General features: G+C 39.2%; 1 protein-coding gene across 7 annotated transcripts; it reads left to right on the top strand.

The window, feature by feature from the left end:
* The first annotated feature begins 1270 nt into the window (after nucleotides 1-1270).
* LOC135115357 (putative neutral sphingomyelinase) lies at nucleotides 1271-24372 on the top strand. Of its 7 annotated transcripts, none has more exons than XM_064032036.1 (10): nucleotides 1276-2229; nucleotides 3833-3955; nucleotides 10167-10281; nucleotides 12264-12405; nucleotides 13701-13922; nucleotides 15889-16032; nucleotides 18956-19168; nucleotides 19723-19851; nucleotides 19977-20088; nucleotides 21268-24372. In XM_064032036.1, exons 3-10 carry the CDS (start codon nucleotides 10208-10210, stop codon nucleotides 21660-21662), a joined length of 1431 nt encoding a protein of 476 aa, XP_063888106.1. In that variant the 5' UTR covers nucleotides 1276-2229; nucleotides 3833-3955; nucleotides 10167-10207; the 3' UTR covers nucleotides 21663-24372. The 7 variants fall into 7 exon arrangements, with proteins under 7 accessions (XP_063888107.1, XP_063888106.1, XP_063888105.1 ...); XM_064032035.1 differs by having other exon boundaries at nucleotides 3794-3955; XM_064032038.1 differs by having other exon boundaries at nucleotides 1277-2229; nucleotides 3794-3955; nucleotides 15889-16023.
* The last annotated feature ends 1077 nt before the right edge of the window (nucleotides 24373-25449 follow it).

The raw sequence follows: 25449 nt of genomic DNA, 5'->3' as shown, positions 1-25449 counted from the left end.
TACAACAGTCGCTTCATTCCCTCATAGGACGTAGTAACAATAGCAACAATTCACACGAATATTGATGGATGACACGAAAGGAAGTGACATACAAAAGAAGATTATATAAACAGAAGGAGAGAAATAAAGGAGTGTTGATAGCTTAGATGAAAACGTGTTGCAGAAAAGAAAACGTACGAAATCGAATGGAAAATGTAGAAAAGACGAAAGGGAGTGAACTGCAAAAGTCAATTTTGGACAGAAGAAAAGAAAAACAAAAGTTAATAACATCAGCAATAGCGTGAAAATTGGAGGGATAATAGAACAAAAATTAGTGGAATTCATTTAAAAAGAAGAAAAAAAAACTGTCCCTCACAAATTAAAATGAAAGCAATAATAGCAAGGATGAAAACACAGAAAAAAGAAACGAAAGGAAAAATAAAATAAAATACAAGTAAACAAAACATGAAAACATTAAGAGAGGAGAACGAAACAAGAATGAAAGAAATGAAATGGGGAAAAAAGAGAAATGAAAATTATCAAAAGAGAAGCAAGATAAACAAGACATGAAAACATACGGGGAAGAGAACGAAAAGGAGTGAAACTAAATATAAAGACAAGTTCTCGAGTTTCCTGCTTAGTATAATGTAATAATGCTGCTTGGTTCCCGCCACTCTCTCTCTCTCTCTCTCTCTCTCTCTCTCTCTCTCTCTCTGAAAAGTCATGAGTTCAAGGTCATTGGAATTACACGCATTGTCTTCGTGAAAGTAAAAACACGCGAAATAATAACAAGAACCTTGAATATTTACCGGCAGAAGTTCATGTTGGCACCTCACGCCACGCTGTCTGTTTGTCTGTCTGTTCTGGGATTTTCGCAAAAAAAAAAAAATGAGAACCGTTTTGGCAAAAGAATAACGTCACCTTGCTCTCTCTCTCTCTCTCTCTCTCTCTCTCTCTCTCTCTCTCTCTGAAGAAGAAGAAATTTTTTTTTTGTAATAAGTAATAAATTTGTAATATGGTAGTACACTATATACTTTCTTCTTCTTTTTTTCTTTTCCTTCTTCTTCTTCTTCTTCTTCTTCTTCTTCTTCTTCTTCTTCTTCTTCTTCTTCATAAGTACGTGTATGCGTGCAGAGAGAGAGAGAGAGAGAGAGAGAGAGAGAGAGAGAGAGAGAGAAAAGGGGGTGCAGTGTTACCAGATCGTGGACTTCCCTGGTATCATAATGAGCGGCGCGCCCTTCCCCTCCTCTTTACATAACACTCATTAAAATTTTACCTTCCAGAGACTCTCAAACCTTACGTAGCCTTGCATTTCAATCCCTCCCTCATGACCCTTAATACTGTATTCATGTAACCTCAATAAATATGTATGTGTTTGTAAGGAAATAGCTCTCTTGCATTCTTCGTTAACGAGGGCAAGGCTAGAGTGACAGGGAATGCGCACTCTCCTCGCAGCTCACTTAGACAAATTATACTGGGAAAGGTAGAAGGGAAAAGAGTGAAACAGATTTAGTATATTTTTTTCCCTTGTGTTTTGAGATAGCAGACTTGTTGTGCTCTTACTCTGAAACGCTTTGTTCTCTTTTAATTTCATGTCGTAACTCTATGTTTGACGTGCTACATTTCCATGGATATCATTGAAATTATCCTACCGTAGATTTGTTTGTCTTATACTTCTTCTTGTCTGTTCCTAAAATCATTCTTCCATAGTCATTTTTACAATTTTCTGTCATTGTTCAGTATCTTAATTTCTTGTTTATCCTCAAGACTGCTCTTGTGTAACTATCTTTGAAAAATCCCTTCGATCTTTGCTCATTTTAGAATCGTTTTGCCTTTCCCATCTTTATAATAGTACTTCCTTTCTTATCTCTTTTCCCTTTTTCACTCGTGTTTAGAATGACTTGAATTTCCTCCCATCTATAACATTGGCCTTCGATCGATCCCTTTCCATCTCAATAATTTCCATCTTTAGAATCCTCCTCTTCATTCTTGCTCATCTTCAAACTTGCTCTCTCCCTAGTCAATCTCGGTAAACCAGTGCATTTCGATTGCTCATGCTGGAAATGTGTTGCTCTTCCTGGAAATAATAGCCTTTCCTTACACAGCCTTGAAAGTTCCGAAAGTTCCGTGTGTAAATCCCCGCCCGCTGGAGGGGTACACGTGTTGTTTTCATCCCTTCACCGGTGACGTGGGTGCTTTACTAGGAAACTGCCCATCATTCATCATGACAACCATGTTTTTGTAACCCAGGTACGTGTACGATACTTTAGGTCTTGGGTATGAATTTTACGGTATATTAATTTGTCTATTTAGAGGTTTAGTTAGTGGTGATGATTTGATAGTCTACTTATTTTCGCGTGTTTGTTTGTTTGTTTGGTTTGTTGAGTGTTTGGTTGGTTAATTGATGTTGTTGTTGTTGTTGTTGTCTTCCTGTTATCCTCCTCCTCCTCCTCCTCCTCCTCCTCCTCCTTGAAATAAAAAAGTACACGATCTATGATATGCAAGTACATATTGTTATACGATCGGCCATCATGAAACTAGTATAGTGTTCATCATACATTAATTCACGTGATATGTCGAACTGTTCGCGATTTTATTTACGATCAATATGATATAATATATATATATATATATATATATATATATATATATATATATATATATATATATATATATATATATATATATATATATATATATATATATATATATATATATATATATATATATATATATATATATATATATATATATATATATATATATATATATATATATATATATATATATATATATATAAACTCGTGTCTGTGTTCTTGTGTCCTTGCTGTTTATACACACGTACATCTGCCGTCGTATTAGACATCTTATAAAATGCAAATTAGAAACATTTACAAGAACTGAAATATCAATAATTAATTTTATATTTTTGTTCTGGAGACAGTTCTGCAATATGAACTGTCTCCAGTTGGCAATAATGTTTTACTTTCCCATGGTTGGCAACATTGGCCGGACGGGTTGTGTGAAGGAAGACGCGAAACAAAAAAACTTGAATGACTGAGCAGTGCAAAGCAGGCCACTGTGGATGAGGCTTACACACAACAGCGGCTCTATTTAGCTTTGACTAATAATGCAAAGCTAGACAAGAAAGCGAAGGTTGGCAACACTGAGAAACTCGAGAGGGAGGGGGCAGTGTAGCCAAAGTACTGGTATGGGTGCTACCTTTAGCGCCTGATCTAATATAGCGGAAACATGAATTTGGTGATGGTTTTGGCGATGCATCAACCTCATAAAAGTAGAAAGATCCACGTTAACAGACATAAATGATAAAGTGTAATTACATAATGGGGAGATTATATGCTAACTAGATAGATATTTTACTCAGGAAATAATTAACTAAATTTAAGCAGTAATCTTTTATTTATTTACTTAATTTATACCTTTCTGTGTGTCTTAGATCACTAGAATTCCCTTAATAGCTTTTATATCTAAGTTTTCACCACCTTTACATCTGTGGACTCGAGAGATGAATATGCTAATTTTGAGCAAGAGCCTTTTATTTATATGTATCATATCATACTTTGTGTGTGTCTTAGGTCATTAGAATTTCCTTAATAGTTTTATATCTTAGTCTTCACCTTAACTATATCTGAAGGCTTGGTAGATATTTTACTAAGAGATTAATAATGTTAATTTTGAGCTAGAGTCTTTTATTCATCTACTTACTTTTATACTTCCGTGTGTCTTAGATCAATAGAATTACCTTGATAGCTTTTATATCTTATTTAATAGCTTGATTATATTCCATTCACAGCCAAGTATTTTACATAAGTCATACCTTCCACGGTCATAGCGGTGAATCAAGTTGGCAACACTGGGAGAGAGAGAGGGAGAGGGAGGGAACAGGCAGTCTGACAGTTTCCTCCACTACTCCACTCACACGTCCTGCTCCTCCTCCTCCTCTTCTTCCCCTAAGGTAAATACAGCTCACCCCTTCACACACGCACCCCAGATTGTCCACATGAACCTGGAATACCGTACAGAATAGAGGAATTAACCTATTCACCTACTTTGCATGATTGTGTTTTTATTTGTTTTTCTTTAATACGTGACCTTAATGTTGGTGTTTGTGTGTGTGTGTGTGTGTGTGTGTGTGTGTGTGTGTGTGTTAGGCCCAGTATGTGTTTACGAAGGAAGGAAGAAATGGAGAAGGGATAAGTACTGTGTTTTTCTTTCTTCTTTGTGTTGAATGGTGTGTGTGTGTCTGTGTGTGTGTTAGGCCCAGTATGTGTTTACGAAGGAAGGAAGAAATGGGGAAGGAGAAGTACTGTGTTTTTCTTTCTTCTTTGTGTTGAATGGTGTGTGTGTGTGTGTCGAAATTAATGAATGCTCAATGTGTGTGTGTGTGTGTGTGTGTGTTGAAACTTTAATATTTTTGTTTATTTTTCTTTATTGCTTTGTAGTATCTATTTATTTATTTATTTATTTTATGTCGGGGAATTAAGGTAAATTTGGATGCTTTTTCTATTATTTTTATTCCTCTCTCTCTCTCTCTCTCTCTCTCTCTCTCTCTCTCTCTCTCTCTCTCTCTCTCTCTCTCTCTCTCTCTCTCTCTCTCTCTCTCTCTCTGTAGTGATTAGCATTAGGATTGGTTCTACTCCTCATCACCCTTAGTGTATTAGGAATGTATGTAACACCTAGGAGAGTGTATGTGACAGGAGAGTGTACATTTTGGTTAAAAGCTTCTACATTTTCCTTCCTCTTCCTCTGCCTATCCTTCCTCAATTTTAGCTCTCCTTTCTTTTCTTCTCCCTTCACTTTCCTTTCTTTTGTCTTTATTGTTTTTCTCCTTTCTTCCATCTATTTTTTACTTTACTTTCCCTCCCTCCTATTTTCTCCAAGATATTTTCCTCCTTGCCTTTTTTTTTCCTAGTTTTTCCTTTATTTCCTTTTTCTTTCTCCACTGCCAACTTACCTACCAAAAGCACCTGGCATGTTGAGGTACAGACAGGTACAGACACGCCTCTTGTCAGTGTTGTTGGGTTTACTGGAATAGGCAAACTGAAGCTCTATTAGTTAGACAATACTGGTCAGGTGGTGTAAGATGGGCCATGTTAGTACTAGTAAAATTCTCTCTCTCTCTCTCTCTCTCTCTCTCTCTCTCTCTCTCTCTCTCTCTCTCTCTCTCTCTCTCTCTCTCTCTCTCTCTCTCTCTCTCTCTCCTGCAGTGATGGGTGATAACAAAGGATTGGTGTAAGAATTGAGTGCCACCATATACAAAAGTTAATCAAGGGTTATCTACAGGTGTCAGATTGAGATTGCAGGGCTTCAGGTGGTTCAGGTGATAGTGCTTGCCTGTTGTGTCACCTTAAGTTCGTGGGTCATCAGGTGTTTGTGTGTGTGTGTGTGTGTGTGTGTGTGTGTGTTCAGTTATCTAGTGTTGGTGTAAGTGGTATGGTTGGTTCTCATTCGCCTTCATTACATATTTTTTTTTATAAGGGTCTTTTCATTATTATGTTTGATGATAGTAATGTTTTGTTTTGGAGTGGAGCAGTGAGTTATACATGTCTGGGCTTGTTTTACTTTATCTACTGAAATTTTAACTCCACTAGTGCAGCGCCCCTCCCATCATGTCCTTGAAATAGCACCACTGAGTAGCTGATCCATAGGGTAGCCAGGAGAGGGAGTGGCCAAGGACTGAACACCCTGGCAGGACATTGACAATAGCACAAGTTAACTGCTTGCCAAATCACATTAATGTGGGTGGATTGTCGATTGGCCTGCCACCACACTTTTTTTATGCAATATGGGCCTAGGATGACAAAAACACTGAAAAAAAAAAAGCCCACTGAGATTCCATTCCCCAAAGAAAGGTCAAAAAGGATCATAGTGTTGAATTTCAAGTGGTGTGTGAGCATCAAGTGCATGTAGTTGTGTGAAGGAGAGTTGTCATCTTAGCATAAGAAACTGCTGAACTTCATTATTCCATTGCTAATGTATGCTTTTCTGTGCACACTCTTGTCTTGCTCAGGAAAGTGTGTGGTAGATGAGTCAGGGTGTACTGATGGGTGTACATGGAAAGAATATGGGAACAAAATTCAAACTTGGTATCGCTTTACTTATTTTATTTATTTATATTTATTCTACTTTGTTTGGGTGTGTATAGGAAGGATATAGGAACAAAATTTGAGCTTAGTGTGTATTGCTTTATTTATTTTGTTTATTTATATTCAATCTGTTGTTTTGCTTTTATTTTCCGTTTCTTTGTTGATGCCACACTTGCTCCCTTTACATGACCAAACAGAATGAAGAGCTCAGTGCAGATGATCCCTGGAGTCAGCAGTCTGTCACACATCACAGCCACACTCAGTCACATGACACGTCCCTCAACAGAGGCACCACACAAGCACATGCTGAACATTACCTACATGATTACCTAAATGTTAAGCACGACCTGACTCGCCTCACATGGGAGCACATAAATTTTTAACTCATTCGCTGTGATATGCAACAATTTATAGCACTAAAAGCAATGCATGAAGTCTTTGTGAGCATCTACAAGAAAGAAGGGTATACAAAAGAATAGATTTTACATATGGCTATAGAACAAGAAAAGATGTCTCAGAGTGGTTACTGATTAAGGAAAGATTTGCCATATAGCAGTGAAAGTGTTGAAGATTAATCTAAACTACAAGATTATAGCACACTATGAGAATAATAAATCATGCTTACTATTTAGAAGAAAGAAATCAGTAAGCATAACACAAAATATATTCATAACCTTTGTGTTTTATGAACTAATACTATCATCATCATCACAATCATCATCATTATCATTACATCACCCTTTACAATGCCACAACAGTACAGAAGCATTCCCTAGCAACTATATATAATGCCGCATATGCAACAGTACAGACTGTAAAAACACAAACTCCTCCCATGCTTCACTCCCAGTGTTATCTTTGTTATCAGCAACGCATTTCAAGCCTTGCATCTGTCATGTCTATTTTGTGTCCTGCATCGGAGTTGTTTTGTGTTCTGTGTCCCTTATCACCTCTTATTATCATCTCTTGCTGCACAGACTCCCAGCATTCTTGGCCTTGTTTGAGGGCTGCCACTCTGCCAATAGTATTAAACCAGGGTATTATAGAGTGGTGCAAGGGAAAGGTGTGTGTAGGATCTAAACCTCTCTCTCTCTCTCTCTCTCTCTCTCTCTCTCTCTCTCTCTCTCTCTCTCTCTCTCTCTCTCTCTCTCTCTCTCTCTCTCTCTCTCTCTCTCTCTCTCTCTCTCTCTCTCTCTCTCTCTCTCTCTCTCTCACAACCTCCTTATTTGTGTTTTGGTGTGATTTATGTTGATGGTTTATTGTATTTTGTGTTTCTTGGTCTAATATTGTACTGTTTTTCCTGCAAATTAGTTCTTATTTTGAATCTTAGTTTTCTAGTTTTTCTGTTGAAGATGAAAAGTCACTTAGGTGTGTTTAATATTTTGTTTTTGTTATTGTTGTTGTTGTTGTTGTTGGTGGTGGTGGTGGTGGTAGTGTTTGTTGTAGTTTCTATAGTTATTATTCTCTATAAGAAAGCTTTCTAATGTTTACTTAACACTTTTTTGTCTGCCTTTCCTGTTATTTTTGTTTTCTTTTAAATGTGTACTTTATTTTAATCCTGTTTGCTCTCTCTCTCTCTCTCTCTCTCTCTCTCTCTCTCTCTCTCTCTCTCTCTCTCTCTCTCTCTCTCTCTCTCTCTCTCTCTCTCTCTCTCTCTCTCTCTTTCCATCACCACCTGGGAGTCTTTCCTCACCAGCGTCTCCTTGTAGTTTTTCTCATGATGTAATTCTTGTTTAGTGTTCTCCCATAATTAAATGTCTCTCCCTCTCCCACTTTATGACTCCTTTTGTGGCATCTCTCTCTCTCTCTCTCTCTCTCTCTCTCTCTCTCTCTCTCTCTCTCTCTCTCTCTCTCTCTCTCTCTCTCTCTCTCTCTCTCTCTCTCTCTCTCTCTCTCTCTCTCTCTCTCTCTCTCTCGCATTCATTGATTTTTCTTTGTATTTTCATTTCTCAATTTTTTTTTTCTGTTTTGTTTTACTTCCTTCATTATTCTCCCTTCCTTCCTTCCTTCCTTCCTTCTTTCTCTTTTTCCTCCTCATCACCTTTACTCTCATCTTTCACACCACTCTCTCTCTCTCTCTCTCTCTCTCTCTCTCTCTCTCTCTCTCTCTCTCTCTCTCTCTCTCTCTCTCTCTCTCTCTCTCTCTCTCTCTCTCTCTCTCTCTCTCTCTCTCTCTCTCTCATCCCACCTGGTCTTCTTTAATCCCTCCCCATGATTCACACTCTGCTTCTCTCTTCTCTTCTCCTCTCTTTTCTTCTTTTTCCTGCCTTTGCCTTTTTCCACCTGCCTTCCACCTGCCAGATGTCTCCCTGTATCTTGCCACTACAGCCTCTTATGCTCCCTTGCTCATGTAAAGGACCCCAGTTGTCCAGACCTCAAATTTTCTGAGTATTGGGGAGTGTGTTTTAGTGTTGTATGTATAGGGTTGAATGAATTGCTATGTTGTATTAGCTTTGTGTTTGGGAATGTGAAATGTGTGTGTGTGTGTATGTGTGTGTGTGTGTGTGTGTGTGTGTGTGTGTGTGTGTGTGTGTGTGTGTGTGTGTGTGTGTGTGTGTGTGTGTGCGCTAAATTGAAGTGCTACACTTTATATGTGTGTGATTTTTAACTTCATTTGTAAAATCTGGACTTTCATATTTCTTAGCTTAGGAAAGGAAGGAGAGAGAGAGAGAGAGAGAGAGAGAGAGAGAGAGAGAGAGAGAGAGAGAGAGAGAGAGAGAGAGAGAGTGGTGGGGGGAAGAAAGTTCTTAAATGATATGACCGAGTGAGGAAAATTGAGGAAAGGGTAAAAGTGATTTTGATTGACTGTGAATGAAAACATTAGAAATAGACACTAAGAGAGAGAGAGAGAGAGAGAGAGAGAGAGAGAGAGAGAGAGAGAGAGAGAGAGAGAGAGAGAGAGAGAGAGAGAGAGAGAGAGAGAGAGATACTTCCCCTCAATTAATCTAGAAAATCCTGGTTCCTGAGTTATTTTATTATTCTTCTGTTTATTGAGTTGTTTTATTTTATTTTTTATTTACTGAGTTATTTCATTGTTTTTTGTGTGTGACCAAGTTATTTAGTTATTTTTATTTCCTGTATGATCTTTTCTTACCAAGTTATTTCTTTATTTTCTTCTTACTGCATGTCCTCTGTTTTTTTGACAGGTACAGTAGTCATGTTTTTATGCCCTAGATTATCACCTTACAGTAACATAGCATTAGCACAGGTGATGGACACACTGTAGCTGCTTACTTAGGCTGCTGGTTCAGTTTACAAGATGACATAGGAACAGAACTGAACCACCTGACCCTTCTTTCCTTACTATCTTTGTATTGAATTTGCATCTGAATGACTGTGTTTGACCTTTCTGCTGCTGAGGCTGTCTTTTATCAACATTCAGACCATTGTATTAACTCTCAATGTCACATGCAACACTTCACAACACTAAAAGCAAGGTGTGAAAATGTTATATGCACCTACAAGAAAGAAGAGGATAAAAAGAAACAGATTTTGCCGTTTCTAGCCAGTGTAATGTTTTAGGTGTGGCTGTGGAAGTAGGAAAAGTGTCTCAGAGTGGTCATGAATTAAGGAAAGATGCGCAAAATACCAGTGGAAGAGTTAAATAATTTCCATGGATATAAAGAAAGATAAAGAATATGACATTAACTTAATCATCACTTAGCTGCATAAAAACATATTTTAACCTTTTCACTGCGACATGAAACAATTAGCAGCACCAGAAGCAATGCATGAAGTCTTTATAAGCATCTACAAAAAAAGCTAGTGGTGAAAAAGAAAGCATTTTTGCTATTTCTTCCCAGTTCAAAGATTGGATGTGGCTGTAGAACTAGTAAAGATGTATCAGAGTTATTGGCAATTGGCAGTTAAGGGGTTTAAGTGACTATGGTGCAAAAACTATTCATTTCAAAGTTGTATAATGATCATGGGAAAGATTACCTAGCAGGGAAAGTAATAAAGAATGTGATTACTGGTGTTTCTCAGGCAGGAAGGAAGCAGCTTTGCCACCACAACTCTCTATATAGACCCCCTGTGTACATATCCATGTCTTACCTTCCCTCTCCTCCCTCTCCCCACCAGGCCGTCAGCAAGTGAGGCGTCGGTGAGGGCGCTCCAGACAGATGACCGTCCCCGAGCGTGCCCAGAAGGACTCCAACATGGCAGTGGAGGTGAAGGTCCTCACGCTCAATGTCTGGTGAGTCCCTGTTGGAGGAGTGGAAGAGAAAGTTTGTGGTCGTGTGTGTGTGTGTGTGTGTGTGTGTGTGTGTGTGTGTGTGTGTGTGTGTGTGTGTGTGTGTGTTTTTTCTATTTGTTTGTCTTCATATACTTTATTTGTTTATGTACTTTTATATATATTTTTTTTATAATTTTCCATTTCCTTTACATGTTTTTTCACTCCATTTACCTGTTTCTTTACTTGTTTCTACTCACTTTCATAATTTTCCATTTCCTTTATTTATTCTTATTATTTTTACCTATTCATCTTTTTATTTTTAATTTTTATTTGTTCTTATTTTAATTTAATTTTATTTTGCTTATTTATTTTTTCTTTTTAGAGGTGCATGTATAGGACTTTAGTGTGTGAGAGACGGAAAATGCAGTGTCCTCGTGAAACTTGCATTTTGTAAAACTTGCAAGCTTGTAGTTTTGACCTGGTGAATCATTCTAGATATCCACCTGATTTAATGGCTTGCGTCAGTGATAAGTGGGCCACAGTTCTCACATGCCTCAGTGGTTAGCATCCTTATCTCACAACAAGAGGGCCCAGGTTCATATCCCTAGACAGAACATTACATTTCTTCTCCCTTCATATTTCTTGGTACACGTAGAGCATTGCATCTCCTCTCCCTTTACACTGTCACCCAAGATCACCCAAAAGAACACTACTAGGCAAGCTGGGGAATGTGGCCTTGCTGCATGACAGTCTCACCACTTTGGCATTCTAAGAGGACCACTTCCCTATCATAATAAACACTTGGGGCGGGGTTAATACTCGCTACCTCGCTACCTCCCGGCTTCATTGTTGTGGCATCTAATCCTAACCTGTAGCTTGTGTCGAGTTAAATCAGTGCCATAGTTAGGACTTGTGTATTGCTGCTTGAGGTTCATTGGTGTTCACTCCTATTGACTTGACTGCCATTTGGTACTTCTTTCCTTTATTACTCATTACTCTGAGACATCTTTACTTGTTCTGTAGCCACCTCCAATATTTAAACTGGGTAGAAATTGAAATATCTATTCTTATTAATCCCCTTCTTTCTTGTACATAGGTGGTCATAAAGATTTCATGCATTACTTATGGTGATGTTAAGTGTTTTGTATTGCAGTGAAAGGGTTAAAGGGTTAAGTTAGGTTAGGTTATATGAACAGTTTTATTTGAATGGCACAGAAATTTAAATATTTGAGAATATACTAAAGGAAGCGAGTATTGAACAGGGCAGTGAAATGATGAATAGATAATTGGGAATGCCAAATCAAGATGCAGGAAGCCATCAGGTCTACACATGAAACTCACCTATTTCCACCAGTTGTTCTTATCCATAATTCATTGGGTTTTCTTTTAAAGCTCCATAATGGCTGAGCACCTGATTACTGAGTCTATTCTACTCATCTACCCCTCTGTTTGAGAACCAGTTCCTTTGCAGCTCTTTGAATCTAACCTTACCAAGCTTAAACCCATAATTTCTTGGCCTAATCCTAATTACTGATCCTGAGAATTTTGCCTTTGTTACCTTTGTATTGCCTATATCATTTAAAGATGTTATAAAGACTTGTATACCAATTAAAGATTTGTATACCATTTAAAGACTTGTATACTAATTAAAGATTTCCATACCATTTAAAGATTTTATACCATTTAAAGGCTATGTACCATTTAAAGCTCTGTATACCATTTAAAGATTTGTATACCATTTAAAGATCTATATACCATTTAAAGATTTGCATACCATTTAAAGATCTATATACTATTTAAAGACATATATATACCATTTAAAAATATTACACCACTTAAAGATCTGTATATCCTTAAAAATTTACACCATTTAAGATACAGACACACACATACACCAAAGTTTGCATGAATCCTCCCCAAAAAATCACCCTCTAAAGAAACTTACAATGCCTGCTCCTGAAGATCTGTGTACCTTGTGTAACCTGTGAGTCTGTACCACGCAGGGGGATCCCGGGCATCTCGAAGGACCGGGAGGCGCGGATGGAGGCCATCGTGCAGCAGTTGGTGACTGGCAATGAGGAATATGACTTTGTGTTCCTGCAGGAGGTGTGGTCCAAGGCAGACTACACCTTCATTGCCTCCAAGGTGAGTGATGGAATACTGGTGTTGTTTTCATTAACGGGAATACAAAACTTCATAGCTTCTAAGGTAAAAGAATAGAATGCTGGTAGTGTCTTCATTAATGGGAAAACAAAAGTTCATCACTTCTAAGGTAAAAGTAAGGATTAGAATGCTGGTGTTGCTTTTAATGAGAGGAAAACTACAACTTCATTGCCTGTAAGGTAATAGAATATTGGTGTTTTCATTAATGGGAATACAAAACTTCATTGTTTCTAAGATAAGTGATAGAATACTAGTGTAGATTATGACATCATTGCCTCCAAGGTAATAGAATACTGGTGGTGTTTTCACTGAGAGGTTTATACAACTTAATACATTTTGGTGTGTGCTAAAGAGGTAGTGAGTGATGAAATGATGAATACTTTATTTGAGATAGTAAAACAAGGACGATGTGTACAAATTGGAAAATTGTCTTATGAAGTTTTATTTGAATGGCACCGAAATGAAAATATCTGGGAGTAAGGAAAATAAATGAGTAAGGAACAGGGCAGTGAAATGATATAGATAATTGGAAATGCCAAATCATTAACTTAAAATGTACAATTCAAAGGATTATTACATTAATGCACTAATTTGAAGGACCAATGCTGCAATGCCACAGTGCACTAAACCATGTGTATCTAGCTTGATTTAGTATACAGGACTTGGACTATACCTGTTTGTTCCTCCATCCTTATCTAGTTTTTCCTTTAGTTAATGCACACTTCTGTCTTTTATCACTGCACTGTGCACTCTATTCTCTATATGTCAGCTACTATAAGGAAAGTTGTATTTGTGCTGTTTAGGCATCTTACTTTTATATATATATGTGTGTGTGTGTGTGTGTGTGTGTGTGTGTGTGAGAGAGAGAGAGAGAGAGAGAGAGAGAGAGAGAGAGAGAGAGCAACAATTTTTTCTTTTTACCCTGAAGCCATAGGTATGTAAGTAAAGGATTTACCATAATACAATCAGCTATCACAAAAAGAGAAAGAAAAGTAAATAAACAAAACTTTCTCCATCAGCACTACAGCTGTCTCCATCACAGTTTACAGGGCTTACGATAAAGAAAACATGTTGAATAATGTACAAAGGAGTGTGGTATTTATTACATAGCTTATTTACTTGTTTACTTGTTTACTGATAAAGAAGGCCACTCAGTCAAGCATTTCAGTGATTATAACAAAGAAAACACTGAATATTGTATAAAGGACACTACATTGTTACATTCCTCGCCAAATACACACTCAACCAACCAGCATCTCCCTCACTTCCTTCCTCAGGTGAACAAGGTACTGCCCTACTCGCACACCTTCTACAGCGGCTGCGTGGGGTCTGGCCTGTGTGTGCTGTCCCGCTCCCCAATCACAGAGGTTCACTATCACCGCTTTGCCCTCAACGGCTACCCACACAAGCTGCTGCACGGAGACTGGTGGGGTGGCAAGGGGGTGGCCCTCTGTCGCACTGTTCGCCATGGGGTCCCAATGCTCCTGGCCACCACACATGTGAGTTCCTGGGGGTCTTTTGTGTGTGTGTGTGTGTGCGTGTGCGTGTGCGTGTGTATGTGCGTGTCTTGTCCAAATTTGTGTGGTTTCAGGTTTGTTTTTTGAGGTTTGTGTGTGTATGTGTGTGTGTTTTTGTTCTCTATGGTGGTGGTGTTTGTGTTTTGTGTTTACATATGTAGTTTGTTGTTTGTAAGTTTGTTGTTAGTACTATTTTTGTTTGCTTGTAGTTTTTTTTTTCTGTGACTTTTTGTGCCAATTAGTTATTTGATGTTTTAGTGTTTGCATAACTGTTTTTTTCAGGTTTCTTAGTATGGTTAATGTATCTCTCTATCTCTCTCTCTCTCTCTCTCTCTCTCTCTCTCTCTCTCTCTCTCTCTCTCTCTCTCTCTCTCTCTCTCTCTCTCTCTCTCTCTCTCTCTCTCTCTCTCTCTCTCTCTCTCTCTCTCTCTCTCTCTCTCTCTCTCTCTCCCACAGCATGTGTACTTGTATTAGATTTAAATTTGTGCATGTGGGATTTGTTTACTGTTAACCTGTTTCTTGCCAAGCCTGTCTGTATGTATGTCTGTCTGTCTGTCTGTCTGTCTGTCTAGCCTGTCACTGTCCTTTATGATCCACAAAGGGTCTCTCTGGCACCTGTCATCTCTGTGTCAGGGAGTGTGTGTCAGGGTGTTCTCCTGTCATGTTTTATTTTATTTATTGTATTTTTTTGTCGTGTTTTTCCGTCTGTGTTTATTATGTATTATTGCTGGTGCTGAAGGTGAAGTGATGGTAAAGGTTATTTATTGAAGCTTGCAGAACTGGCCAAGGGTAAAAATGAAGCTTGCAAAACTGTTGAGGAGTAAAAAAAAGAAGCTAACAAAACTACATGAAAGAGCTTTTTTGGATTTTATATTCGCACATATTGACAGATTAGTTAAGGGTAGTCATTGGTTACTCAGGGCTTTGGCAGTTACCTTTTCCTCATTGGCAGCAAGCCCCTTCACTTCTGCAAGACAAGGCACCACCGACACACACCTCCAGCCAGAAGCAACACTGTGGACTTCAATACATTCACTCCAATAGCAGTACAGGGAATTAGTTGTGATGAAAAGCATTGCAGTGTCTTGTGAATAAGTTAGTGAAATCTGTGATGTCCCTTCTGGCTGGAGTTGTGCATTGCAGGTCTATTTTTGCACTTCAGACTTTGCTGTGTGGGGTACTGTGGTCCAGATGTATTATTTTGCCTTCAGGTCCAGCATAAAAAAAGTAAAGTGTATATTTTATTTCACCATTTTGTGCTTCCATGTTCATGGTATTTGTTGGTGTGGTTATTGTGGTGGCATATATCCTTTTTATGATTCTTCGCATTGTGGGATGAAGTGTTGGACATTTATAAATGTATGTATACTGTATATATATATAGATAGATTTGAAGAGAATTTCATTGACAGTCTTTTCCATTGCAGTTGATAATGCCGAGCAATCTCTCTCTTTACATCTGACAGCCTTGTTCTCCTCAGTATGTCCCCTCAAGTCTCCATCTGTTCCCCCCTCTGAGCTCTCTCTCTCTCTCTCTCTCTCTCTCTCTTCTCTCTCTCTCTCTCTCTCTCTCTCTCTCTCTCTCTCTCTCTCTCTCTCTCTCTCTCTCTCTCTCTCTCTCTCTCTCTCTCTCTCTCTCTCTCTCTCTCATGTTGATGATAATGTAAATCTGTCAGTGGAGGAAGGCAATTACCTCCTCTGACATGCTTCAGTCATAGTTTTTCATCACTTTTCATCCTTAGTTCTGTTTTCTGTAAAGTCTACTATCCCTCATCTTTTTTTTCCTAACATAACTTGCCATCTTTTCTTCACCATCCCCATCTCCCATTCTCAGTAACCCCCCCTTGCTTCCATCATTTTGTCCCCTAGCTATTTTCATCATTCCCTCATCCTTATCTTCATCTCTGTTCTCCATAATATCTCCTCTGTCTCACTCCTTCCGTCTCAGTCTGTCTCCCCACTCCCTCCCTCTCTTTCTCTCTCCCCACAGTTCATAAGCTCCCCACAACACCAAAGAATGGGTGTGTGTGTCCGCCTGTGTGGCTCAGTCCCAGGGAAGGAGGTGGAGGAGAAGATTCCCATAGTAAATAAAGTAGCTATCTTATCTACTACTGCCACTGCTATTACCCTTCCTCTCTCCCTCTCTCTCTTGTTTTTTTTTTTTTTTTTTTTTTTCTGCTGCTGAGTGGAGAATGCTTCAGGTGCCTCTTTTTATTTATTTATTTATTTATTTTATCTTTTTTTTTCTCTGGTGTGTGTGCTTTTGTTTGGTTTGTGTGTTTATGGGCTGTTTTTCATGTGTTCGTGTGTGTATGGTGTGCATTGTTTTTGTATGTCTTGATTTAGTTTTTTTTTATGTGTGTGTGTGTGTTTGTGTGTATGTGTGTGTGTGTGTGTGGATATTTTTTGTACGTGCTTCTTGTATTAGTATTGGTATGTGCAGTCTCCAAATGTTCCTTCTTTTATTCTACTTTTTTTGTTTTATTTATGCTTTCATTATAACTGAGGAATTTGAGCTTGTTTGTTGTGGACTTTTTACACTCACTTTTTGGTTCCAGTCATGGTATTTCATTCTTTATTTTGTGAGTGTTGGAATCTCCCTTGCTTCATTTCTCATTTTCCATTGTTCATGTTTATTAAGGCTGTCACTGGTTTGTGTGTGTGTGTGTGTGTGTGTGTGTGCTTTCAAGGAGAACTGAATACCAAGTGTGGGATACAGAACTTTAGTATCAATCCTTTCACTGCAATATACAACAATTCACAACATTTAAAGCACTGTGCAAGGTCTTTAAAAGACCTACAAGAAAGGAAGGTGGATTAAAAGAATAGATCTCCCTGAGTCTAGCCAGCATAACATTTAGAGTCGACTGGAGGGCACAAAGAAATGTCTGAGTGGTTTATGATTCAAGGAAAGATATGCCAATTACCAGTGAAAAGGTTTAGGGGAGTGCGAATGCAAAAGAACACAAAGGAAGGACAAACTGCAACAAACTCATGAGACATTGTAATAAGCTGCACTGGCTAATCTGAAGTAAAAGATGATGGCAACTTTACCAGCCACTGTGTTTCCTGTGACTAAAAGAAGTAGAGGAAAGAAACTGATGAATCTTGTGTGCTTTGTAGGTATTTATTTCCTCAAGGAGACAAGGTATGGTACTCATATCCTGCCTCACACACACTTCTGTAAGGGGATGTATAGTCAGGTGTGTAGGTAAACAGGTGACTCATCCATGCTATTACCTGCCATTAATAAACACCTGTGCCATTTCTATCGACCACTAAACACACACACCTCTCAGTGGGCTTTTCTCTCTCTCTCTCTCTCTCTCTCTCTCTCTCTCTCTCTCTCTCTCTCTCTCTCTCTCTCTCTCTCTCTCTCTCTCTCTTGGCTGGTGCCCCTCCTACATAAACACACACACAAAAAAAAAAAATACACACACACACACACACACACACACACACACACACACACACACACACACACACACACACACACACACACACACACACACACAGACCAGCAAGTCAAGGCCAAGTCAGTGATCTTGGTGTTTTGCCTCTTTCCTCAGTATTTTGTCTTGGGAAAATAGGAAGTTATTCATCTCACACTTTTGCCAAATGTGTGCTAGGACTGTCAGAATGTTTCAAGTTGTACATTTGGAAACCGAATGAAAAGATGTGGAAATTTGAAGCCATCATATTATAGTAATTTAGCTCCTTTTGAATGGAACACGAGGAACACAGCTGTAGCAGCTCTCATTACCTGGAATGCTTGTTGTGCACCTCTATATTGAATACACTGATTAGGTAAAAACCTGTGCAGGTAACTGGCAGATAAAAAAAAAAATTGATGAGGCAAGTGGGATGTTTTTTTTTTTTTTATATTATTTTGCTTATTTATTTATTTTTATTGTGGCAGCTTCTTGAATGAATACTGTTGAATCACGGCTGCTGTCTTTTTTTTTTTTTTTTTTTTTCCGAAGTCCATAATCTTTTCTGTCTTTCAGCCCAAGACTGTTTTAGTGTTTTTTCTTATTTATTTAATTTTCCACTTACTTATTTTATAATTGTTTTATCTATTATTTTCTTGATGAGATGTTTTCTTCCTCCCTTTTCATTCTTTGAAGTTTGTATTCCACCCATTGTTTTCACCATAAGATTCTGTTTATACAAACTAATTCTTGAAATTGTGGAACATGTGCTTTGTATTGTGTTTACAGCTGCAGCTTTTCCGTGGAGAAAAGTTATTTGCAAGATATTTATGACTGCAGTTTGTATTCAGAAAAGTGTGAATATGAATAGAAAAGAGAAAAACTTGCAACTCTCTTATGGTTGCAGTTTATACTTGTTTATTAGAGACGAGTAACCTTTTGTGTGTTGTTACTTAGAGCAGCCAGGAGATGTGAGTGAGGGAGACAGCTGCTAGACAGACAGCTTGTGCTTGGCAGTGTGTAGTAGTGTGCTGAGAGGCTTGGCCAGGTGTGGGTGGTGGTGGTGGTGGTGATTGTCTGTGCATGATGCCTGTGAGTTGAGCCGTGTGCTGCTGACGAGCCTTGCTGGTCTTGTCCTTCCTTTCTGGTTTGCTAGCGAGGGACTCATTGTTTGGACATGACTTTTTCTTTTTATGTTTCTGAATTTCAGTTAGCATTGGTAGTTTGTCTCATTTTCATTCCAATCAATTCAAAGTCATTAGAATGAGCCTTAAAATAAACATCAACAGGGCATTAAGCCCACATAACTTTATTAAACATGCATTTTTATTATTTGATTTTGAAAGAAATTAATTTACTAAGCCTTTCAAAATAAATAACAACAAAATGTCAAACCTTAAAACTCGAAACACATTTTGAATGAAACCTTGTACCAACTCTTTCAAGTTGCATTGACAAACTCATCAACATTTTATTCTATAAAAAATCAAACTTACACTTAAAGATACAAATGTACATACATACTTTATTGATTCACCCCTTCCTTCCCTCTTCTACCCACCCACCTGGGCTGCCACTGCACAGTTCCACGCTGAGTACAACCCGCAGGAGGATGAGTATGTCCACCACAGACTCACGCAAGCCTTCGAGACCTCCGAGCTGATCCGCTTTGCCAAGAAAACAGAAGAAGTGCTGATATGCGCCGGCGACTTCAACTGCATCCCCACTGACTTTGCCTACAGGATGGTGAAGTTTTATGCTGGTCTGGTGGACACTTACACTGATAGTCCCTGTAAGGTGTGTTGTTCATCCCTGTGTTGTTCAGAGTGCATTGCATGTGTCCTGTGTGACTGGTGATTGTAGAACACTTGTGTGTGTGCGTTGCAAAGTTGGTGAGAGTAAATAAGTGTGTGAGTGAGAGTTTTATCTTATTTTTGCATGCTTTTAGTCTCATGTCCTCATGAATTAAATTGAACTATAAAGTGTGATCCAGATTGGTAATGATGTTCAGAATTGTTTATCACATACTTTCAAGGTCCTTTTATGTAGATTACTCATTCATTTGCATCGTAGAGCATAAAATAAGGGAAGCTCTAAAAAGCCATCAGGCCTACAAGGGGCAGTCACTGCATGAAACATACCTACCTATTTTCACCTATCATTCCCATCCATAAATTTGCCTAATCTTCTTCTAAAGCTCCCTAATGACTTGACAACAACCTGATTACTACAGAGTCTATTCCATATTTGAAAAGTGAAATCAACTAACAATTCTGTGAATTTTTTTTCCTCACACAAGTACTGTCCCTCTCTCAAGCTGCAGCATTATTACGTGTTTACAATTTCCTCAGACACCTGGCTCATGTGGGGAGACCAACCAGACTCCAGCCAATAGCTACACGAATGTCAAGACTCTGATCACGAACCCTTCAGGGAACAGGATTGACTACATATTCTACCAGGCCTCCTCCACGCACAAGGTACACAAGCTAAATGCTAAGCTTCTGGCAGATAGCACAGCACTGAGTCACTGCTTGCAGTATTCCAGTGGGTGTTTTAAGCAAGGTGTTCCCAGGTTGTGGATGTGATATGTTCTGTGTTGCAGGTGAAGACCAAGCTGTGTGACCAGCCATGGCCGCAGCGTGTGCCTCAGCGGGACTTCAGCTTTTCAGACCATGAAGCAGTGCGGGCCATCATCACCATCACTCCTGTCAAAGGTGGGCTCTGTGATCAGCATCATTCACTCATGTGTTCCTACCAGAGTTGGGCATCACTAACGAATTTGAACTTCCATTATCACAAATCTGCTAACTTATTCTGTAACTTTCACTATCGCAATTCTGTAAATTTTGAGATTTAATTTAAATCACAATCACAAATCTGCTATCACAAATAGTTACTACACAATATTTGCAGTCTACTGCCACAAAACTTGACCCTGCATATGCAAACTTCAAACAAAAATTCTATTATCAATAGCTGGGAACTGGGCTGGGTCCTTCATGTGTTAGTGGAGGTTAGCAGAAGTAATAGCGCAAAAGCTAATCTGCAAATTAGTGACCTTTTTGTCACAGACGCAAGTGGAATGGAACTTCCACTATTGCTGATTTGCCGACTAATTAGCAGAAGTGCCCAGCACTGGTTCTTACCTACCAGTACACAGTTCTCTTTTAAATTCCAGTAATACTAATTATTTCTTAAATGTTTTTATTCCTGGGCACACAGCAACCACAGACATTATTTTTCCACCAGTATTAGGTGGTGTCAAAACCATTGGTGGGTGACGTGGAGAGATATGCAACAATAACTTGCAGAAGTCAGTTTGGGAATGCACGCACTTGTGTCATATCTATACTAAAACTGTTAACATTTAAGTGTGGCCAGGTCTGTCGAGTTGTCTGGTCATATATTATCAGTGCTCCGCTTTCCCATGCACCTGGATAAAACTATTTGCATGGTGCTTGGACCCCAACACTAACTGAGACATCATTTTTGGCACTGACAGTATAACACTCACACACACTGTATTATAGTATTACCAGGCAGCTTTCTCAAAAACAATCGGGATCAATAATAAATTAACATACCTTGTATTCCTCTTGGGTAACAGTTCTCTTCGTCCTTCTCTCGTGGAGTTTGGTGCCTTCTTGATTTCATCCCCTCAATACTCCAAAACTATATATAAATTAAATTAACTTTCTTTCTACATTTAGATTTGTGTGTGTGTGTGTGTTACCATTTATAGCACACTCCTAGAGCCCCACCTGTGGCCATGATATATTCCAGTACTGTTGGAGGATATTTCTGTCTTATGTCAAATGTTGCTGTCACTCACATTTATAATTTACTCCAGAACACCACCACCCCCCGTCTAACCCATGTCTTTATCATCCCAGATGAGGATGCAACAGAGAACATCACGGAGCTGCAGGCACAGACGGATGCCCTGCTGGAGGGTGCAGCGGTGTGTGAGCAGGGCCTGAAGAAGGTGGCTTGTAACAGGCGACTGTACCTCACCCTGGCTGGGTTGGTGCTGGGCCTGGAGCTTGCCTACCTGGCCGTGCTCTCCCTGGACCTGTCCCTGGGTGCACTGATGGGCCTGTCTGTGCTGTCCATGGCTGGCATGCTGTTGTTGGCCTACCTGCTGCACATGGGCACAGTGTTCAGTCACCTGGAGTACAGCGGCGTCCAGGCGGCTCGTTTGGCCATCAAATGCCACCTGGAGAAGCTTACAGAGAGGAACGCTCAGGTGGAGCAGGAGAGGAAACACTCATCCTCGTTCATCAAGTAGCTACCGGGGAGTTCCTGGCTGCCAGTGCAAGTAGCATCCACAGTGGAGATAACCTGTGAGGGCAAGAAAATTAGTGAAGGCATCTTGCAGGCAACCTAAGTGCTACAGTGGCAGCCTGGAACTTGCTCCTGGGACTGAAAGTGACTCTCTAAGGAACATGAGTGCTGGAGTGACTGTTCAGGGCAAATGCTGAGGCCAAAATGTAAGTTGGAAACTTGCAGGCAGTAAATACTGAAAGTGACTAACATGGGACACAAGGAGTGAGCGAATGTTCAGGGCATCCGAGGCAACTCATCCGACACTAGGCCAAAACACACACATCTTCAGGGAGAGGAAAGCCAAAAAGACACATAGTGGACCATTTAGCACTGGAGAAAATGCACCGGACTGGGTAATCCAAGTTGTAAGAGGAACCAAAAAAATCACATGCCAGCAGCAGAGGATGCCTGCCACTGCTGCTGGTGGTGATTCCCTGCATTGAGCATCAGTGCGCTCAAGAGTAGTGCTGCGGGAGCCTGTATAGTTTTCCCTGCGGCGAGTAACCCACGACAATACTTCACTCGTGATAATACTGCTGCTGCTGTGTCCTTTCTAAAACTAAAACCCCTTCCCCTCCTGCAGCATAATCTTCCTCCCTCATGTATCTTGCTTGTCTCTCTACCTTAACTTCCATCTTCACCATCTGCCTGTCTGTATGTGAGGTTTCTGTCGTAGTGTCTTCTTTGTGTGAATCTGTGTGCTTCCCTTGCTTCTTCCCTTCCCTTCCCCTCGGCACATCTCGACACTAGGTAGTCATTTTGTACCTCAGCTTGAAGCAGCTTGTGTCCATCTTCCCCTGTGGACTGTGATCTATAACTCTAGTTCAACATATTGTACATAACTTGCCTCTATTTTTGTAGCATTCTAGCCTTTAAGATTCAGCTCGGGCAACTAATGAGCCACACTTGAATTTCTACCAAAAGAATTTTACCATATATAAAAGAAAAAAATATATAATATAAAAAAGACATTGATTGAATTCTACAATGTGTGATTTTAAGCAAGCCACCACATCTACAGTGTGATGGTTGTACTGCTGTTGTCTTTCCATATAATATGCAGTGTATACATTCTGATAATTCTATGCAGCAAATCATCATTCACATGCACCAAGATATCTTGTAACAACCGCCTGTTGCTTTAGTACTTCACCACAGCAAAGTCTCCCCCTTCCACCACCAGCACTCACACCTGTGGCAGTGGCAGGACAGTCTGCATGAGCCTGCCGGGGTCACAGGGACCACAGCTGTTTGGACCAGCTGCAGGCCCCCAGACTGTCCACCCACTACTTAGTTCCTAGCTAATGTAAGTGAAGCAAATGGAAGAAATGGCAGCAAGACATGAGTGTATTAGAATTAAGATCCCATGGCTGTACAATGAAAAAAATTACAAACTGCTAAGTGATGAAGGTGCAGTGAGCCCTCAGTGTGACCAGGAAGTTAAAGTAATGAGTAAAAATGGTAATTTCAACTTGAACATTACTGTAGCATTCCATACAGTGCACATAGTCATCACCCATCATACTGCCCAGCCTAGGATAGTTTGAATTAATTCCAAGATATACAGCTTTGTCTTGGCTGCCATGTGTGGGATTGCTGGCCTGGTATATAGAGAGATAGAAGATACAGATTTTTTTTTTTTGTGGGGAACAACCTGATCCTTAATTAAACCCTTTTACTGTTATTTGGTACACCTTTCCTTCATTACTAATCTGAGACATCTACAGCCACCTCCAACTTCAAACTGGCCAGAAATGACAAAATCTATTCTTTTAATCCCTCTGCTTTCTTTTAGATGCTTATAAAGATTTCATGCATTTCTTCTGTTGGTGTTAATTGTTTTTGTATCACAGTGAAAGGGTTAAATCAGTGTCATGATAGTGTTTTTGTGGCACTTTAATACTGTCACTTGGTCCTCCCATGTTCAGGTCCAAAACATTAAGGGCTCACTGCACCATGCATCTGCTAAACCATGACAGAACCACTAAGCTGCTGTACCTTTAACTCAGCCAGCTCAGCACAAGAGGGAAAACTTGCCAGCCACACAGCATGAGGTGATGGGCGCTGAATGAGGCTTTGCTGTCATCTAATATTAATCTGATTACCTACACATTTTTTAGTCGCTAACACCACCACCACCACCACCACAACACCACAACTGTTCCCGCCGACCACAGCAACCCTCTCCTCTGTGCTAGGAACGTCAAGCCACACTACCCATATTTTTTACATTAAATTAATATATGTGTGTACGTATGCATGTGTATGTCTGTACTTGTGCGTGTGTGCTTTGTGTGTGTTTGTGTGTGCATGTGCGTGTAAGAAATGGTGTTGCTCAAACTGTCATAATGTGATAAACCACCAAAAAATGTGTGAAAATTTTTTATCTACATTTTACTTTTGCAGTACTTAAGAGTTTCCATTTGTGTTTTTTTTTTTTTTTTTTTTTTTTTTTTTTTACTGTATTTATCAAGTGTTTAGATAATGAATACCACATGCATACACTTTATTGTTATATTGTTGTTGTTTGACTTTTTTGAAATGATGGGTCTATATTGTGAAGATTGGGAGGAGTGAGTGACGCGTGCTGGGTGAGTGAGTGACTTTCCAGTAGCTCTGTGATGTGTGTGTGTTCGCTGTTCGTTACTCATTGTCAGTAAAAAGGAAAAGAGTGTGTGTGTTTGTGCATTTCCTTCATTAGAATCACCACCGGGAGAAAGAAAGAGAGAGAGAGAGAGAGAGAAGGAAAATAATTCTCATGTTGAGAAATAAGAATATAATCCCTACCTAAAATATAAGAATTTAAATCTCAGAGGAAAAGAGTGTGTAGTCCTCATTCTAAGAAAATAAGAGGCTATCCATTTTAGAGAAAAAAGAGAATAATCCCATAGAAAAATAGTTATAATCCCCACTTAGATAAAATTATAATCACATGAGGGAAAGGAATGTAATAAAAAAAATCATTCCCACTTTTGAAAAGATAACTGCCTAATTCCACTGTAGAAGAAAATTATCACTAGAAAAATTAATCCTTAGCTGTCACCCACACTCATCAAACACCTTGACTCAGCAACACCTCTGTGCCACACCACTGCTTTCAAAAGACTAGTTAAAGTTACACTGGTTTTTAAGGATGTTTTTACACTTCTAGGGACAGATTAACAAGATATCTACATGATTAACAGAAGAAACACTCTTAGGAATGCAGGTCATCTCTCAGGCCTTTGGAAATAGTCATAGTGGTACAGCAAAGCGTTTCAGAACACTTGCCTTACCAGGGTCATGATAAAGGTATTCATAATTGTAAAATAAGTGAATAAAGAAGATATACTCGTTCTAATAGTAAACAGCCAAGGCAGGACTCTGGGTAATGAATACAAGCTAGGGAAGTTTAGGTTTAAAAAAGAGATTGGCAGGAACTGGCTCACGGACAGGAAGTTTCAAGAGAAGGTTACATGACTGTATGGAAAGGAAAGACAGATGGTAATATGAAGGCTGACAGGGGGAAGAGGATAAAAAGACGTTCATGGTTATGGCTAGTACAGGATTCGAGTCATAATTATGTAAAGTACTCAGAGTTGTAATGTTTTGGTGTGTTTAAATGTTAAGGTGATGCACCAAGCTAGTATTGCTTTGAATGCTGTCAACCTGTGATCACTTGACATTCAAGCTTGTATAAAAATTTTAATAAGAGTCTACCTGATTTTAACCAAGAGAGGTAATCATGTATACTGCAGAAAACATATTTT

This window comes from Scylla paramamosain, chromosome 29, assembly GCF_035594125.1.
Source record: "Scylla paramamosain isolate STU-SP2022 chromosome 29, ASM3559412v1, whole genome shotgun sequence".
Classification (NCBI taxonomy): Eukaryota; Metazoa; Arthropoda; class Malacostraca; order Decapoda; family Portunidae; genus Scylla; species Scylla paramamosain.
Note: the sequence above shows the minus strand (reverse complement) of the source record. Positions and strands in the feature narration are given on the sequence as shown.